Source organism: Ovis aries, chromosome 10 (assembly GCF_016772045.2).
Source record: "Ovis aries strain OAR_USU_Benz2616 breed Rambouillet chromosome 10, ARS-UI_Ramb_v3.0, whole genome shotgun sequence".
In the NCBI taxonomy this organism is placed as follows: Eukaryota; Metazoa; Chordata; class Mammalia; order Artiodactyla; family Bovidae; genus Ovis; species Ovis aries.
Window position 1 is genome coordinate 36365840 of NC_056063.1, and position 20607 is coordinate 36386446.

The following is a 20607-nucleotide window of genomic DNA, read 5'->3' on the forward strand; positions in this document are numbered from 1 at the left end:
TACTGCTAATCCTCAGAGTGAAATGGCTCCTATCTTATTTCACCTCACTCTCTTCCCTAATGACGGTCTCAGGAGTGGCGTTTCTGAACATAATTTTACCTAGCATGAGAGCAGGTATAAGAATCCTCATAAAGTTTTAAAGCTACGGAGTCCTATCTAGGGACCCAAATGTGATCTTGTCCTCAAGGGCAGAGGAAAACCAACGGCTATATAGTGAAGGGGTACTTAGGGTTAACATAAAAAACAGAATTTTATATTTTCATCAGATGTTTTTACAAAGAAAATGTCTCTATGACGTATTAACATCATTTTTTATATGTGTGTGTGTGTGTACACAAATGTACACACATACACCCACACACGTATATATACAAGTGTATATATGTATATATGTGTGTATATATATAAAACTATTATTGTTTGGGATGCTACGGAAAGCCACCAGTGAGGAAAGGACACCAAGGTTTTAATACGGGGAATAGAGAGGTCGGCCTGCAGTATGGACTCACGAAACAGTTCAACAGCATCCACATCAGGATCAACAGCATTCCCTCATCTGTTTTGGTACAAAAGATGGTATCTCTCTACACAAGCTTATAAGGCTTTAGGAACTAAAGCATAAATCAAACAAACAAAACCCCCAGAAAAACAAAACAAAAACCCCAGCCCATTAGTTTACAGTTTATTTTAAAAATTCTGAAAGACACTGCAAGTTCTAAACTTTTAGTAGGTGCTCCCCACACACAACCATCCGGTCAGAAACCCAGCAGAAGAGCCCCCTTTCCAGGAAGCTTTGCAACAGCAGAGTGGTGCAATATGGATGTTTCTTACTACAAGAAAAAATTATACATGGCACATTCTCATTCATATTTTGTAATGTAAAAAGTTACAAACATACCTAATCAAATAAATAATAATAAAAAAAAAAGAATTTGAATGTATTTGTAAGTATCCTAAAACCACTACATAGAATAATGGCAACTTCACTCACAGATTATTTACACGGTAGTACCCGGTGTGGGTGCACTGCTACAAAACCCAGAACAGGAGGAGTAAACCTGAAATGTTTTCATAATGAAGATCTAGCAGCATGACTGCCTAACGCTGTTATCCCGACTGCTTCTGAATCCTTCCTTTTTTTAGTCTGTGTCTTCATCCAGTTCGTAATTGTCTTTATCATAAATATCTTTTACTAAAAGAACCCGTACGAGCATGTTTTCCAAGGTGTTTCGGTCCAGTGAGGCGGACGTGTACCAGACAGGGCTGTCTGCAGAGCTAGAGCATTCTGGTTGCAAATAAAAAACATCCATTCTCTGATTAAGATTCTGTGGACTTTGGAAGAAAGAAGGAAGTCAGTTTCACAGTATGTATACAAAATTCCTCACAACTTATTTTTTTCTTTTAAGAATAATTCTGCTACCATTACCACATTACATAGGCAGACCACACGCATGATTAACTACATTAAATATTCTATCACTTGAGACATTCTGAAAGTTAATTTCTATAATAAGATTATTTTCCCACCATAATTTAAATTCTGTATTTCACTGAATCTAAGACACCATCAATAGAAACATTATTTTTAATCATTATTTTAATACTGCCATTAAACAAGTAAAGCACTGCCAATTATAATTCTTCAAGATTCATCCCAGTTCCAGAGACAGAATAAAATATGACTGGAAGATCCAAATACTAGTGTAGCCACACAGGGCTACCCAAAACCACTTGAAATACTAATTATTAAAAACAATCATCCTAGAGGTGACATTACTGTTTTTATGGTTCTTGACAGCTAACCTGGAGACAGTTTATAAAACTGATTACCTAAGAAAATACACTCTGAGTTCATGTTTACCTTTTAAAAATTAGAGGGTGCATATATAAAATAATGAACTAGCATAAAAAATTTGTGATCTCTAAAAATTTCACTGGCTGCAAGACTCACAGCCCCCAAACCTTACACTGTTTACTGTCTGACCCTCTACAACAGCAATGATTTCCTTAGTAGAAAGCAATTTCTTAACATATGCTGAGGAGATACAAGCTGGGTGCTTTATAATAACAGGACTAAAAACATTATAATTGAAATAAGAAAAGAGAAAAATTTTTAAAAGGATCAATGAAAAAAAGTCACCTCTTGGTAATGATAAATTCACAGCACCTAACTGTTACTACCACTTAAAAAAATCAAGAATCATAAATACTCACCTCTTAGACAAGTAGCATTCAAACATTTTCACAGGACATCTAGAAGGATTGGCTGTATTTTCAATTTGTTCAAATACTGGCTCATCATCTTCATGTTTTCTTTTTCCAGTAGTAATTTTATCTTAAGAAATAAAAATAACATAAACTCTCTATGACCAGCCTTCAAGAAAGGTGACCCGACTAACTGTGTTCATTCCCACTGCTCTTACACCAAAGGATGGGACCAGGTGTGCTCAGAGCCAGAAGCTGTGGCTTCTGGTAATTCCTAATTTTAACACGACATGGGCTGTCTTATCTTATGGAAGTGACAGTCCTTGAGTTCCTAACAAGGGACCTATGTGGCCTCTAGTCAGGCAAGAAGCAGCTATCCCTACCACAGCCAATCCCAAACAAGACCAGTTACACTACCTTCACTATCTGTTCCGCACAAGGAAGACACTTGGTACCGAAGACAGGCTTTATTTTCCATGGTTAAAGGGTTTTTTTTCCAGTGCCTAAACACAGTGCCAAAGGAAAGCCGTAAGTGCTGTTCCACTGTTTTCAGGCCAAAATACTTAGTGTTAAAGTAGAAGAGGGTGTTCAGAAGAGCTACTGGAGAGTGTGATCCTAGCTGTTTTATCCTCCAGAGATAATCTTCTTCAACTCGAGAAAATATTGACCCTTAAACAGAGAGAAATATTTTTAAAGAATTACAATGAACAGTTTTCCTGTAACCGTCTAGGAACAGATAGTTAATTCAAGAACAAACCTAATCCAATCCTCCATTCACTCCAGGGCAACTAGAATGAATTTCAGCATCCCCTACGTGGCTCTGAAACAACACAGAGCCAGAACCACAACACACTACACAACTAGACCCTGGAGCCAGGCCTGGGGGCTGCTCCTGGTCTTCTAGGTGACAGCAGACTGTGGTCAGAAGGGGATTTAAATCTGTAGAAATCCTGAAAAACAACAGGTCATTTCCATTCAAACAAGTTTTCTTTATACATCTGAAACAGGTTTCTAAGAGAAATTTATATCAGAATCTCTACTAAAGGGCTTAAGAAACAAACATCCAGTTTTTTTCTTATTCCAGAGAAATTGAGTCACATTTATTACAAAGTTCTTCATAAACACTAGTTATCAATCACATTCAGTTCTTATTCAACAAAGGACGATCTGATACATTCATAAATAAGTACTCTCTAATTTAAATTATTTCTTATTTTTAGCACAATTTCTATAAAAACAAGGCGATCCCAGCAGAAAGTCACTGCCACTGTATTTAAAGGAGCATTACCGTCTGGAAGTATGCTTGGTTGCCAACTTCGGAGTATCTTATTCAATTCTTGCTCAAATGTCTGGTATCCTGGATCAATAAATATGTTGTCTTTTCGATTACTACCACACAAGTACTAAAAAAAAAAAAAAAAAAAAAAACCATACACCTTGAAGGAAAATCAACTAATTGTATATCACTTATACTCTTTATTTCCTAAGAAAAAAATAAATGCCTTATGTCTATTAGCACACTTATAAAATGGGAAATTATCTCTATCTATATACTTAGAAAATGAAAGAAACGTAAGTTACCAATTAATCTGTTCCTAAAAACACTCCAAGCTGAGGTACACACCTAAGAGCTCAGGATGTAAGAGGATGAGAGCCTTCAGTCTGTCAGATAAGAACAGAGCAGGTGGCTCCACTGCTACATACAGGGTCCAGGGGATGCAGGGTGAGGCTCGGGGCAGGGGTTGGCTTCCCACACCCATGACAGCCTCGCCGAGCGGCCCAAGTGGCTCTCTATGCTCCACTCTCCTCAAGTCAGTGCAAACTTATGAATCTTATAGCCTCCTATGACAATCCTTAACAGTGAGGGTTGTTAAAGAATGATGTAAACACCAAAGTCCATCTCCAATGAGTAAAAATAAAGTATAAGGGAAACATGGGATAAGAGCACAAAGCCCGGGAACCAGGACCATACACAGCATGAGAGTGTCATGTGTATAACGGGGCACGAAGACATGAAGGGCAATAATAAGTCACTGAAGATGCATGTTGTAAATCCATTAGAAATCATCTAAGATGCATAAAAAATAAACCAATGGTGGAGGTAAATATATACAATACTGTATACAGAGCAGCTAAGAAAATCCTTTACAATTCCCTAGTATTTTCAAAAAGGTCAGTTTTCATTCCAATCCCAAAGAAGGGCAATGCCAAAGAATGTTCAAACTACCATACAATTGCTCTCATTTCACATGCTAGCAAGGTTATATTCAAAATCCTTCAAGCTAAGCTTCAACAGAATGTGAACCAAGAACTTTCAGATGTACAAGGTGGGTTTCGAAGAGGCAGAGTAACTAGAGAGCAAATTGCCAACATTCATTAGATCACAGAAAAAGCAAGGGAATTCCAGAAAAACATCTACTTCTGCTTCACTGACTACACCAAAGCCTTTGATCATGTGAATCACAACAAACTGTGGAAAATTCTGAAAGAGATGGGAATACCAGACCACCTTACTTGTCTCCTAAGAAACCTATATGGGGGTCAATAATCAACAATTAGACCTGGACATGGAACAAGTGACTGGTTCAAAACTGGGGAAGGAGTACATCAAGGCTATATATATTGTCACCCTGCTTATTTAAATCATATGCAGAGTACATCATGCGAAATACCAAGGTAGATAAATCACAAGCTGGAATTAAGATTGCCGGGAGAAATATCAACAATCTCAGACAGGCAAATGATACCACTATAATGGCAAAAAGTGAAGAGAAACTAAAGAGCCTGTTAATGAGGGTGAAAGAGGAGAGTGAAAAAGCTGTCTTGAAACTCAGCATACAAAAATCTAATAAGATCACGGCATCTGGTCCCATCACCTCAAGGCAAAATAGAAGGGGAAAAAGTGAAAGCAGTGACAAGATTTTATTTTCCTGGGCTCCAAAATTACTATGGACAGTGACTGCATCCATGAAATTAAAAGACACTTGCTTCTTAGAAGGAAAGCTACAACAAACCTAGACAATCTATTAAAATGCAGAGACATCACTTTGCGAACAAAGCTATGGTTTTTCTAGTAGTCATGATATGAGAGTTGGACCATAAAGAAGGCTGAATGCCAAAGAACTGATGCTTTGGAATTGTGCTGGAGAAGACTCTTGAGAGTCCCTTGGACTGCAAGGTGATCAAACCAGTCAATCCTAAAGGAAATCAACCCTGAATATTCACTGAAGGGCTGATGCTGAAGCTCCAATACTTTGGCCACCTGATGCAAAGAGCTGACTCACTGGAAAAAACCCTGATGTTGGCAAACACTGAGGGCAAAAGGAGAAGAGGATGGCAGAGGATGAGATGGTTAGATAGCAACACTGACTCAACGGACATGAATTTGAGAAAACTCCTAGAGATACTGAAGGACAAGGGACCCTGGCAGGCTGCAGTCCACAGGGTTGAAAAGAGGAGGACACAACTTAGCAACTGAACAACAAAAACCCTATTTCAAGTAAATTATCTTTGCCTTGCTTGGTAAGCCAATAAATCCTTATATTACATAATATCTTAGAAGAAAACATTTTTCTCTAGAAGAACTGCCATAACAACCTTCCTTAACAACATTATATTTCAGAGCTGTGGAATTACTGACCTCCTGAATTCCAAGGCAGAGATAGTAGATGCTATCAGGTGCATAGTTTTCCCCATTGGGCCTTCGGATCTCATTGACAAAGTGGGCCAGGCCGTAGTCCAGCTCAGCCGTGGTGTGAGAGAGCAGATCCTCTTTCAACTTCACTGACTTAGCTAAGAAAAGAAATGTAAAGTAATTGCTATTTACTGTCTGAAGATTAAGAAACCTTCTGAAATCATTTTATTCTATAAGAATTCAAATGTATTTTAAGTTCCAGTCATCCTTTTCAAAGGTGGATAACAAAAAGCCTGATTTTAAACAGTAACCAGTGAAGACAGAACCAGAGCACTTACGAGGTGTCAGCCCGTCTAACACCAGAAGGTCTTCCTCAAGCCGCCTCGTCCGGACCCAGTGTCTCCAGGCATTGACCCCATACGCGTACTTGAAAGGGAAGCTGCACTCAGAATTGTCAGAGCTGTCGTCGTGAGACTGGTACCCTGACACGGCCTTCCTCTTGGTGCCCTGGTCATGAAACACCATAGTCACATCTTCTCTTCCTTAAGCCTATTTATCTCATGACTTTAAGTAAGCCATCTCTCAACAAATGCATATGACAGAGAGCTGACTGGAACTTCTGATTTGAGAACAGCTACCTACAACATGAAATCTCTCTCCAGGAATGCTGTATTTCTGCCCAAATTACTTTGTATAACAAAATCATATTAACTTTTGCTGTGAGAGTGACTAATAATGAGATAATAAAGACACAAATAATAAACTAAAGATCTGAAGTAAGAGGATTCCAAATATTCATGTAAGAGAGAACTAAAGAACTTCTCCCAGACTCCACCTTAGGGAATAACTCAGTTCCTCCTGCTTCCCTGATGTACTGTTTGCCACACAAAAACTTGAAATTTGGACATAATCCAATTCTCCTATTTTCCCTCTTGTTCCTGAGCTTTTGGTGTCAGATCTAAGAAACTATGCCTGACACAAGTTAAAAAAGATTTAGGCCCCTGTTTTCTTCCCAGAGTTCTAGTTCTTACATCCAGGTCTCTGACTCACTCTGAGTTCATTTCTGTGCGTTGTGTCAAGTAAAAGTCCCATTTCATTCTACCACAGGTCTCACTTCACTTTCAATTTTTCCTTTCTTTATGGAGAAATTTGTGAAAGTCATCTTTTTCTTTTATTTAGATATTGCTTTATGTTGGAAACTAGAAATACAGAAAGTTGTTAATAAAACTTTCAGAACAATGATACCTGTTCGTTTGTTTAGGTCTGAGAGCCCCGAATGACCGAATTCTCCAGCACGTCTTCCTATGTGCTGGAAGGCTTCACAGAGACCAGACATAACCAACTGTAAACCTCAACCTCACCAAAAGTCACAGGGGGAAAAACAGCTTCAACTGCTGTAAAAGTAGTGAATTTACTTTTGTAGAAAGTATGTCAGCCTTTAATCAAGATAAAAATTAAAAATAAAAGCTAAGTTGCAATGATACCCACTCTTCTATGAAGGTACAACTATTAACAGGAGATCCTTTACTTAGAAATGAAGTAATAAAAACTTTACCTTTAAGCCATTTTAATCCTGGAAAAGGAAGTATCTTCCCATATTCTGGTGTACAACTGAAGCTCACTGATCGCACAGATGTGATGTGAGTACAAGAACAGCATCACGATTCATACCTTTTTTTTAGATCGAGGTCTAGGCTGTTCCTCATATTCTTCTCCAAAAACAGGTGGTAATAAAAACTCATTTTCCATATCAAGCTCCTCAGCAGCTGACAATCAAATCAGAAGAACTTTCACTCCAAACATAATAGCACAGGCTTGCATCACATAAACTCAACCAACAAAAGGACCAATCCCTGACTCTGCACAATACCACGCACAGGGCAGCCTGTGCTGGCTGAAGAACCAACCATTTCTTTACCTAACCTGATCTATGAGATCTGATAACATCTGTTCAGATTCTTAAAACACACATATAATGCACATCAACATGGAATTTCACAGAATGTGAAATTACTAAAACCTGAAATTCAATTACAAGATCTACATGATCTCAGCACAAATCTATTTCAAGCTAATACATCTTTTCTGAAGTTAAAACACCTTACATCCTGTTCAGTACGCTTACTGGCTGGAAGTAGATTAAGAAAATAATGAAAAGCAGGACACACTTCTTTTACCACAAAAGATCTAAAAATATTCCCTGTGAAGGTTAACTTAATTTTCAAAAAGGTTTTAAGAAAAATACTATCAATATTTTACTTAAATTTTTAAAAAGACGCCAACACTTCTTTACTCTTCATCTCCAGAAGTTCCTATAATGAAATAGTTTTAAGGTTTTTTTTTTTTAGTTTTAAGGTTTTTAAGGCTCTGGGAAATCCTGTTAATTAAGCTCCTACAATTCAACATGCACTTCCTTTTGGAAGAAAAATGCTGAGTTTTACACGAACATGAGATTGTTTCCCAACCACAATGATGACCCCATAGCTAAAGTCTAGAAACACACTTCATACTCCAAGAGCAAAACTTCACGCTCAGTACCTCTGGGAAAGTCTATTTCAATATCCAAGTCTGGCTCATATGGCACATCGGGCATGCTGGACTGGGTCTCCGGCTCAGCACTCTTCAAGAGGTCAGAACCAATTATGTCCGTTTCAATAATGACACCTGTAATCAAGCCGTAGTATCATCAGAAAACAAAACAGAAAACCGCAGAATACTGATATTTAATCTAGGAAAAGCTACTTAATTATAAATGCAAAATAAGAATCTTTAATTCATCACGAAAGGAAAGAGCATGCATCTACCTTCAAATGTAAGCTACTATAAGCTTTGAATTAGATAATCATGAATACACAAAAACTTTCAATCCTGTAAGTTTTCACTGTGCCTCCACCAAGAGAAAAAGCATGTTTTAAGAGTAAACAACTCTATAGAGTATTTCTAAGAACAATCTCTGGTCAAAAATAAACTTTTGAACACAGACAACTGGAATTTTCAACATTCTTTTTGAATTGTGACCTAGGTTTTCCACATCATTCAATATATGCTTATTTACTATTGCCTTCTAATGTTTTGAATAGTTGTTTTAAACACTTTTGTACTAAAACCCACTGAGAAAGGCATCTTACTGAGTTCAGGGTGTGGTGGGAAACAGACATGCACAATGGAAACAAAAGTTGCACAAAATAAAAGCCTTTCTAGGAGGGTTTCATGCTGACAGTGCCCCGCTCTGGGTGAGGGGGAACGGGAGGTCGAACGTGGAGAAACGTGCTCAGACACAGAAGCATCCAGCACACATGTGTCCAGCTACCCCATCTGGCCAGCACTGCCCTAACACAAGCCCTGGTTTAAATAATCCAACTTACTTTCTTAGTATAAATGAATAAAACAAAACTGGGGATAACCATCATAAAATAATAGTTTGGATATTTATAAAACCTACTACAAGTCAGTTTTGTGTCTGAGCTCACCCACTGAAACAAATTTAGATTTGATTTTAAAAACCAAATCTTGTCAACCATTAAAACAGAGACTGTTTGAAATAGGTTATAAATTGCTGGGCTTGAACGTGGGCTTGGCATCACAGAGCAACTACAAATCTGACGTGGGTCTCAACCTGCAATCACCTCTGCAGCAGTGCGGCCCCCACACCCCCCCCAGGCTGAAGTTCAGTGAGGGGCCAGCGCAGACCCCCCCACCCGCTCTGCCCACCCCAGGCAGTGAGGAGCTCACTGTGGAGGTCGGCGCCTTCCGCCTTCCCCTCGTCCTCAGTCATGTCCGTCATGGTCAGCAGCTCTGTGCCCAGGGCGTCTGAAGAACCTGTACTTTTCAGCTCTTCGGCCACAGCAGTCTTCTCACCACTGTTCATGGGGGCAGGGAGAAACACAGGGACTGGCACCTAAGGGAACAGAGGACCTACCATCAGGCTCACTTGCTTACAAGGTATTTTTCCAAATTAAAAATTACTCTGACATGTGATCTTCTTCATAATACTGGATTTCCTAGAAGCTTTGGAAAGAATTTGTATGTTAACTGTCACAAGGAAAGCCCCAAATACAAGCAGCTACTTTTTGAAGTAAAATTTAATTTCTGAGGTATTTCCATCACCAGAGGCCTCCAGCAGCCATGCCCTGACACAGGGACCCAGCAGCGCACGTGATGACATCTGTATGTGGCTCCATACCATGTGTGAACCTTCTGGCTCACAAATCTTACTTTCTTCTAAAACAAACGTGAATACAAAATATAGTATATGTAAAGCAGACACAGACATTGGTTGGAACCATTTACCTAATACCTAATTAAACACAGAGTAACCCCTGGCAGAGCCTCCATCAGATCCAAGTGAAGGTCAGAAGCAGCCAAGCCTCATCCTTGCCCCCTGAGCTCACACATTTGGTTGGGGGAGACTTACGGGCACAGGCACGGTGGTGGGCACGGGGATGCTCTGGCTGTACATGTGCATAGGCACTGGGACGTACACGGGCACAGGGATGGGCACAGGCACGTACTCCGTCCTCCAGTCGCCATCTGGGGACACAGAAGGCAGTCAGGGAGCAACCAGCTTCAACCACCACCCACCCAGCTGCTCAAGGTGCCCTGAGTACCATTTTAAAAAATGCCCAGTTTTCACAAAATTAGTTAAGTTAAAAAACAACAAACTGAATGGAGTAGCTGTTCTAACTTATAGAAGGCACTGCATGTGGGAATCTTAGCTTCTGCAGTGGAAGTGGGGAGTCCTGACCCCTGGACCAAAGGGAAGTCGCTAGACTTGTTTTTTTAAAAGAAAGAAAACGTCTTTTGAAATATAATATGGTTCCAGACACCCCGGCACACTCCCCTCACACTCCCCTCACAAAGGTTTTACTTAAACAACAGAATACAGCTAACACTTAAATTTGGTGAAAATACAGGTTTGAATGATTTCAACTCACTCTGACAAGGAAACAGAATAGTTATGGTTACAGACCACACTCAAAGAGATGGTTTTCTTAGAGGAGATCACTTAACTTCAGTGGGCCCTGGCCCCCAAGGATACCAGACCACCGGCAACATAACTTGCACGCCTTTGTAGAGACTGATATTTATTAATGACTGTAAATGATATGCTGTATTCTGAAGGAATGTCTAGAACCAGAGAAGCAAAATCAACAGAAAGTGACAAAACACCCAACAAGTCTACTCTGAAGCCACTGCTGAAAAGATTATGGATGTCACTCAAGGGCAGGGCCTGGGTCACCTGTCTGACAGGACTTGCTCTGCATGTGGGGTTTGCAGTAGGTCGCCTTGGTCATAGTCAAAGGTTTGCACAGAACTGCCTTGTTCTTCATCTCTTTGTTGGGGGTTGGAGAAGGGGGTGGTGCTGAGCCCTACAGAGAAACAAAGAGAGACATTTTATTTCTGCCTCGAATTTTTACTGCTTTTGCTATTAAAAAATATCCAGTGTGTTCCAGGGCAGGAAGCACACACGGAACCAATGTGAACCTACCCCAACTATCGGCAAAGCGCAGTAATTACCCCTCTACAGATCTGTTCGTCAAGACACCACAGCACACTGTCTGGTCCTGCAGCATGCGAGGTCTTAGTTCTCCACCAGGGTGTGAACCTGCGCCTGCCCCATTGGGAAGTGTGGGGTCTTAACCACTGGACTGCCAGTAAGTCCCCACAGCAAAATTTTTAAAAATACATGAGACAAGTCTCACTCCTAAGTGAAAAAGCAAGGTTGTTAACCCAGTATTTTGAAATTATTACGGCTTTCTGATACTCTGGCTTTTTCTAATGCATAAACTATTAATGTGGTACTAACTCTAAAAAGAAAAATGATGAAAAGAATTACCATAAATGCTATTAAACCTTAAGCTGTGTGTTTCAGGGTAATTTTAGAAACATATCTCAATAGTCTATCAGATGCTTCAGCCTGTTCACATCACACACACATGCACACACACGCACACACACGCATACACTCTGTAAAGGAAGCTGAAGCCCTGTCCCTAAGGGCAGAAACAAAGGTGCTATGGGGAGAGCGACAGAAAAAATGAACCAGGGGTCCAAGTCAAGACATCCTGGTTGCCCGTGCTCCACTCCTGTCACTCTACGAACAGGGCACCATGTCAACTAAACTTGGTCACCTGGTAAAATAAAAGAGTCAACAGGCAAGGTCTATACCTATCGAAAAGGAATGCTGAAGGACCCCCAATAATGAAGACTACAATGACGACAGCCACCACACCTCAAGAGTGTCTGCTGCAGAGCTGGGTGTCTGTGTCCCCTAAACTTCACACTGAGATGGAATACCAACTGGATGGCACCTGAAGGTATGGCCTTTGGAAGGCGATAAGGTCATGAATGGGCTTGGGGTCCTCACAGAAGAGCCCCCACAGCCCCCCCCTCCCATGAGGACACATGGCAAGATGGGAAGAGGAAGCAGGAAGAGGCCCTCGCTAGTCCCTGGGTCTGCCGGAAGCCCCAGAATTCTGAGAAACACGTGCTGTTGTTGGCAGGTACAGCTTCTGGCTGCAGCTCCTGTTACATGCTCCTGTTATATACAACAGCTCCGATGGGCATGACTCCATGCATAGCACCCTTGCAGCACCTTCTGACATGAGCCCTCTAACCCTCTCAGCACCACATGGGCAGCAGGTGTTCTCTCCTCCCGTTTTACAGATGAGGGAACTGAGGCTCAGACGATGCATGGCCAGGAGAGGTGACAGAGTGAAGAGCTCTGAAGTCAGGGCCTCAGCAGTTCCCTGATGCAAGCCTCTGTCTCAGTGCTCTTTGTAATGACCCTGAGGAGGTTCCACCACAAGGAGCAAAGCCCCACTTACAAACGAGGGCAAAGTCACACAGAGAACCATGAAGTGACTCGCCCCCAACTACACAGCTGACTCTCATCCTCCGACACTCAGCAGGGAACTAAGGCTCCTAGAGCTCACAGGACTAGGTGGGGAGGACTCCACACGGTGGAGCATGATGCTGGAGAGGCTCGGCTCCCCCCAGGTCACACCCCCCAGTCCTCCCATCTTCCCATGAGGAGGTCTCAGGGCTGTTGGAAGACACAAGTATTCATTCGCCTCAGTGCAGGTGAAGGGGTGTCTTGAAACCTTGGTCAAAAGCTTGGAAACAAGCTTTGGAATTGCCTTATGGCTGCACGAAGAGGACCAACAGGAAGCAACCATCTCTACACTCTTCAATGTGGACCAAGTGCCTGGTGAGCATGGGACAATTCCACTGACTGTGCTGTCCTGGCCCCCAGCACAGACCCCATCCTGTCTGAGGGGCGCCGGCCGGCCCACCCTGCCCCGGCTCCCCAGAACTCCACCTCAGGCCCCTCCAAGCTCGGCCTCAGGGAGCAGTCTGGACAAACGTGCACACCTCTGCACACCACATTCCTCCGGCTCATCGTCGTCCACTGGCAACCTTCTGCTTGGCTGTTCAGAAGCTCTGTCACAGCCGCCGGACCACACACGCTCGCCCACTGCAAACGCTCCACTACTCTTGCCCAGGGACACGAGTATTCATGTGTCATCTCGCCCGACGTGGGTGAGGGCCACAACTAATCCACCTTTGTGTCCCTCAGCAGGCAGAAAAAGACCTGTTTTTATTTTGGGTAATTCAACAGAATATGAATACTTCAACCATCTCAACAGGTAAGTAAAAAAAAAAATCTTTTATTATTATAATCAGATTAAAATGGACTAATTACTTTTTATGCCCACACTATAAAAGTCAGTATATTTAGCACTTTACTTAAGCAATACTTACTGTCATTTTGGTTCGGGACGTCTGACAACCCTGATCTAAAAACAAACAAATTTAAAATAAGACAAATATCACTTTCTTCAGGATTTTCTAAATCCATATTTCTCATTAATTTTTATGGATTTTTTTGAAATAGTCACTGACGGAAATATTTCATATTCTTCTGAAAGCTGAAATACAGAGCTAAGTAGTGGAATTAACTCTTTCCCCCTTTCATTCCATTACGAAGTATATACTGCTTTGGGAGCAATATCTTAGATTTAACTCTTAAATAGGTCCTATTGTCTAAAGTGTTTTTGCTGTTTGTCCTATCGACCCTGGAGCACATACAATTTGCTGAAAAACGTTTTCATTTAAATCGCAAGTGAATAGGCAAATTTTTTTTTAATTGGAGGATAACTGCTTTACAATGTTGTGTTGGTTTCTACCATACATCAGCCATAAGTGCATACATACATGCCCTCTCTCCTGAACCTCTAGGTTGTTACAGAGAAGCTGGGTGAACTCCTTGTGCTAGACAGCAACTTCCTACTAGCTGTCTATCTTATACATGGTCACATTTTCAATGCTATTCTCGCAATTTGTTGCACCCTCTCCCTCCTATGCTGTGTGCAGAGTCTGTTCTCTGTGTCTACATCTCTATTCCTGCCCTGCAAACAGGTTCACCAGTACCTTATTTATTGATCCCATATATATGTATTATTATACATATTACAATAATATTATACATATTTGTTTTTCTCTTTTTGACTTACTTGACTTTGTATAACAGGCTCTAGGTTCATCCACTTCTCTAGAACTGACTCAAATGCATTCCGTTTTATGGATGAGTAATATTCTATTGCATGTATGTACCAAAACTTATCTATTCAAGGCAGATGAAATTTTTTAAAAACAATTTTCATTATAATTCTATTTAGATTCTCTCTAACCCAACTAGACTCTATTTTTATCAACTACCATTAAATTTTTAAGAGAGTAAAAAAACAAAATGCAAAATGTCACTGCAGGCACTTCCACCTGGAGAAACCACAGAAGCTGATGTTAAACTAACCCTGAAATCAACTGTTCATTACCACCACCCTGAATCCAGGTCTGCTCAGCAGGCTTTTCAGGTCACTACCTGAAGGGACCCTTACCGTAGTGTAAGTTCTCAGGTCCCCTCTGGGTCGTCATGTTGGGCTCACTCTGCTGGCAGTAGAAGCGTAACAAGCAGTGCTGGTCACAGAAGTGCTTCATCTCGCCACGCCACTGCACCCTCTCCCGAAGGGCTCCTTGAGACTTACAGCAGTCACACCTGGCAGCCTTAATGAAGCAAGGAAGGGGTCAGCATCTCTCAGGAGAAGGTTTACAAAGCCAGACATGTTTTACAAGACATGAGTTTTATAAGAGTTCTAGCATTTCAGTGATTATTGCCAAATGTGATAAAACAATGTCTGATAAAGAAAAAATAAAACTGTACTATAAATCATGAGTAAAATCAACAAAAATTTTAAAAGTAGTAGTTTAGCTAATTGTCAAAATCCCTTTCTATACTTACCAGAAGTCGAAGACCAGCATTACAAAGATAGGATTACCAAAACAAATGCACAATGGTGGACCAGGCTGGTCCAGTGAGATTTAACATTACGAGATAACCAAGAGCCACACTGATACACAGGTCCAAGTCTCCCACAGTCACACTACACCGGAAATCTCTTGATTAGTGAATAGACTTCCCAGGATCAACTAACTCATAGTAGACCAATTTATACAACTGTACAGGCCAGAATAATTTTAAAGCCAGCACGTATGCTAAGAAAAATAATGGATGTTATTTTGAAGAGTTTTATTTCAATAGTTTAATAAACTTGAAGGGCTTTCATAAATATCCTGTTTTAACAGCTAGAACTTCAACTTTTTGTTTTAAAACACTCAATGTTTAATTAACTAAAAACCAATTAAATTTTAAGACCACAAATTTGAACTACATCTAGGAAAACAATCAGTCCTAACTAGTCTATAACTTAATATGCAAAATAAAACAGACTAGAATTCATACATAAACAAGTTGTACTTTTTGATGGCCAATCAATTAACCCAGGGACAGAATTTTTTGACAGTCCATTCTGCCTAGATTTTACTCATTTTCACTTTCTTAATACCCTGATCAATGAGTAGACCAAAGGCACAAATAATTAATTTTAAAGATAATAGTTTTCATAATTTAGTTATCTAATTACAGTAGAAATAAATTACTGTAATTTAAGAAATTACCCTTTAGTTTAGCCATCAACTTAGAAGTTTTGACAAAGCAGTAAATGCCAAGTACTTGGTGGTGGGTAACGGGCCCAAGGGAGCTCCCCTCACTACTCTGAGTCAGCCTTTCCCTGCCTCCATGGGAGTCCCACGCATAACACGACAAATTCTAGCTGGCACATGAACAAAGCACTGTGTGGGTAAACAGGTCTTATATAACAAACATACCCCAAGTTAGAACATGGGTTCTTTATTTCTCCAGGTCTGGTATTTCTCCTGCTGAATACATGTTAAATGAATGAAGATGTACAGTATAAGTTATGACTATTAAGTGATGTCAATATCACATCTCCCGTCCACAAACTTGGGAGCTTAAATGCTATACTGGTAATATTACATGGTAACCTCAGTAACATTAGCACTATCAACCAGGTCTCGGTTTACTTGATAATAAAAAAGTCCCTACATAAAACTCTCACCAGCAGAGATTGTTCTTTAACCACTGACATGCTCCAGGTTTCTGGGGTTTTTCCCTTTTATGCTTTATACTCAAAGAAAAGCCAAAGCACCAGCTATATGTCAAGAACACAGCAAAAGTGAAGATAAGGACCTGAGACAAGGGCCTGACTGCCCCTCCACACACAGAGCAGTGAGTGACTTTCTAGGGCCCAATGTTGAAGTAAATGCAGGGTCCAAGCAGACACAAGTCTGAACGAAGGCTCTCTGTAGGGCACCCCAATACAGAGACAATGAAAAATCCAAGTGAGTTACTATGGCCAACCAGAAACACAAATCCTAACAGATGTGAAATGCAGTAAGATGGTTCTCAATAACACCTAAAACCCACATTAATTTGTACTTACACACAAAGTACTGACTTCTTGTACACGGTAATATTTCCAGTTACACAGTAATTCCATAGGCCTAGTGCCAACAACCAAGCACATTCCACCCAAAGAATCTGAACAATAAACTCACTTCATTATTTTATAATTACAGACATTTGGAATTTTGTCCTAACATCACCTTAAGCTCCTTTCCAGAAAATTCAAAACAAATTTAGAATGTTTCTACCCCCCTTCCCCCTAAAAAGGAGCAAGATTAATGCTCAAAAGGAGACAAAATACTTATGTTTTTTTTTTTTCAGGATAAAGGAAAATAATAGAACTCAATACTAATTTGAATACCCAAATCACAATTTTAGAGGTTATGAGCCTCTTGCTTTGGGCTGTTTCTCCCTTACTCAGCCACTCAAACAAACTCCTGGTAAACTGTGTGGAACCTGCATCAATAGAAAACCTTGTGAAAGACCATCATTCCTTACCAACACCAATACCACTGCCTCGCACTCATGAGACAGAACTCTTAGGAAAGCTTAACATGCCTACAGCTAAGAACTGAAGTATGACGTGGTTCTGCTTTAACAAATATTGTATCATCATTCACTTCATGGTTTTCCTGTCACTGTAGAAAATCAAGGATTGTATATTACTTTTAGGGGGAAAAAAAAGTTACTGTTTCAAGCAATCTAAATAATAGGCAGAAACTAAATTCTTAATTCAAAAATGTTAATCCCACCTCTCAGCTAATCTAGGAGCCCCTCTTCAGTAAGCCAGGGAAGACCACTGGACAGACACTACACTCAAAAAGCCTGTGACCTATCGTGGACAGTTTGGGTTGATGTACCCACATCCTTGAAACCTTCCACCCTCTTGTCCCCTACTTCACCAACCACACCTGATTTTCTAAGGGGGAACCATGAATGGAACGGAAATAGAGAATTTTATAGTCATTTATTTCAAAAAAGAATGCAGAAATAAAAGACTGGGCACTGGGTACTATGCAAAGCACAAAAGTGTTAAGAATTCATCAGTTATACCCAAAGGCACATTAAAAGCAAGAATATTAGGCACTTCCTTTCTAAATCTAATGTCAAAAAATAAATAATTTTTTAAATCAGTATTTCTAGCAGTTTATAGACAAAAAAGAAAAACATAGAAGCCCAAAATATTCTTCATTCAGTCATCCTTTCATAACTAAGGCTTATTAAAATCTAAGTATTAACCTGACTACAGCTCAAAGTCCCACTACTCAACCATTAAGACATTTGCTAAAGAATTTAACACTGTCACCCTTCCCTACTGGTTTTTAAAACAAATCAAAACCTGTAACTTGAAAAAAGTTTCAGAAAAGCTCCTTAGTTCTATTAAACAGAGTACTAGGAAAGCATTCTTGGGAAACCATGGGACTTTTGAGTTATCTTCACTGTATATCAAACACCTAGCTATCATTTTATTATAATACTAAATCCTTTTTCTCCAAAAAATGTAAAACTTACAGGAATGAAAAGACCTATCCTCTCACCTGGTTTCACATTATGTCTGGAAACAATAACTTTGAGGAAAAGTGAAACCTACTTCCTTCTAAAGAATTATCTGGGAGAAGAAAAAACATTCATTTTACTCTCAGCATTTCCTGGTTGCATGATTTCAATGGTCTCTGAATTCTAATTTAGATGAGATAGTACTTAATTAACCTCTATCTTAAATCCAAAAGCAAACCACTATACAGACCTGCAGATTATTCAAAATGCCTTGTCTAGCTAAACAAACATAGGCAGAAAAATTTTAAATATAGTATCAAATACTTAAATAAACAAAAATGTAAAGCCATTTATACTCTAGGCAGTCTCCCAAACTGAAGAAGGAAGATGAGAAAAGGTGGAAACTCGGTATGTGTGCTCTGCCGGGCTACCTGCTCTCGTTAGTAAACATTCCCAAATGAGGCACTTTTTATGGATTATTGGTCACATTGTTTAATTAACTAAAATCTAAAATTTTGAGATCTTAAATTTAAAAACTGGAAACAGAGAGAGGTTCAGGAAAATGTAATTTGGTTGGGACTCAATTTAACACATTTTTTCAAGACCACATGACAGTAACAGTGAATAAAGTGGACTCATGGTAAGTGCAGAAAACATAGATGGCTGAGGGAAAACTCACAGGCAGCGACTCTGAATCAGTACCGGCTGCCTCCACAGGGGCACAGTGATTGATCAGGAGGGGCAACAGTCTCCTCATTTGGTAGGTTGTAATCCTACTGATTACATTAAAATCATCACTGCTGCATGCCTCACAAACTTCTTTATCAAGTACCTTTACTCCTCCAATTAGCACAGTTTATAATAAAGCTATGTCATACATTATACAAAGATATGCTGGGCTTAAAATAAAGCAAGAAATAATTGAAATGTTTAATGTACAGAATACTGACATTAAACATAATTGTCACTAATTAATTATTCAACTTTCTGAATGTACTGCCTCACTGAAATTTCATTATTGAGCACATAAAAACATGAGCTACAATTATCCTTTAAATAGACAACATCGTGAATAACTTGGTCTTCTGCCAAGGAATGCTTCTTTGCTTCCCAAAAAAGAAAAAAGGAAACCAAAGGATTTCTATATTTAAGTTATAGATAATATAAAGAGAACAGAAAGAATCAAATCAAAGAAAGAAGCCACAGAGAAATACAGTTCATGTGCTCTGAATAGAAAGCAATATCCTCTAGGATATTTTTTAAAATTGAAGTTTTGAATTCACAATTACACAATTCAGCAGATCTGTATAATAAAATAATGACAGGGAAATCCTTAGTACCACATGGTAACAACTTCTGTCTCAAACAATAAAACAGATGATGGAAAAGGTGACAGTAAGAATAAAATGGAGTTTCCACATTTGTGCCACTAAACACCTTCACTGTTTTCAAATGATCCAAAACCGATTTTAAAAACCTCTACGTGATGTAAGAAAAGGAGTATTTGTGTGTGCTAAACTGAAACTGAGCATTTAAAGTCACTGAAGAAACATCTTCTGAGTGACATCTCACCTGTAACAAGGTGCTGCTTCAGATGGAAAGGCATGTGTGTTCAAGTGAGTTAGTACTTACCCTGCGTGTTTCTAAAATCTGAACCTTAATTCTAAGGCTTAAAAAATAGAAACAACAGTAAAATAGTGAACTAACTTTAAAACTACAACAAAATCTTCACCTATGACAACTTGTAAAGTATTACTTTTCTCTATTTAACAGATGCTTGTTACTATGTCAAGCTGTATATTCAAGATCTACATCGAGAATTCCTACAATTCTCTTAAGTAGTGTCACTTTACCACTAGTACTGTACATGTTTCAACCATTTTATTGTTGATTTCTTTAGGAGCATTTCACAGATCTGAGGTTACAATGACATCTGGCCTTAAGTGCTTTAGAACTGTATTCAAAGCAAAGCTTTAGCACTAACATGGTTTTCATCAGGTAATAAAAGTTTGTTTTTATTTGACTAAATAAAGCCCAAATTTATACTCATTTTCTTACTGGAAAAGAAATCAAAGCAATGGACCAAAAGGGGCTTCTACTTTTTTAAAAGTAGATATTTCTAAGACACTTACATATGTATTCACAATTTCAAGGTAAATGTTTCTAGTCTCTATTCATCCATAGCGTCCTTTCCATTTGAAATTCTTCAAAGATCCACAATTAAAGGGGGAGGCAAGAGGGGGAGAGTAATATTTTAAAACACATCCTAAGTATCTAAAACAATAACCTGTCACTATTCATAATTGATAAAAAAGCCATCAAAAATATTTCTATTTAGTGAACTAATGACACACAAACTTTAGATAAATACTCCATGTTGTTAAACGACCCTGCAAACAAAGACACACCCTGCTGAGGGAGTGATGCCTCAAGGCATGGAGTGAGG

The 20607-nt window shown here is 39.5% G+C and overlaps 1 protein-coding gene across 10 annotated transcripts in view; it reads right to left on the reverse strand.

The window, feature by feature from the left end:
• Positions 1–670: 670 nt before the first annotated feature.
• Positions 671–20607, reverse strand: part of ZMYM2 (zinc finger MYM-type containing 2) — a 65496-nt gene continuing 45559 nt past the window's right edge. For all 10 annotated transcript variants that reach the window (XM_060394112.1, XM_042254914.2, XM_042254913.2 and 7 more), the window contains 13 exons: positions 14740–14905; positions 13604–13638; positions 11079–11208; positions 10254–10369; positions 9572–9737; positions 8378–8503; positions 7511–7605; positions 6178–6346; positions 5846–5997; positions 3494–3608; positions 2623–2874; positions 2215–2335; positions 671–1332 (listed from right to left, as the gene is read on the reverse strand). In XM_060394112.1, coding sequence (XP_060250095.1) covers positions 1140–1332; positions 2215–2335; positions 2623–2874; positions 3494–3608; positions 5846–5997; positions 6178–6346; positions 7511–7605; positions 8378–8503; positions 9572–9737; positions 10254–10369; positions 11079–11208; positions 13604–13638; positions 14740–14905 — 1836 coding nt within the window. In that variant the 3' untranslated portion in view covers positions 671–1139. The remainder of the gene's footprint in view (positions 1333–2214; positions 2336–2622; positions 2875–3493; positions 3609–5845; positions 5998–6177; positions 6347–7510; positions 7606–8377; positions 8504–9571; positions 9738–10253; positions 10370–11078; positions 11209–13603; positions 13639–14739; positions 14906–20607) is intronic.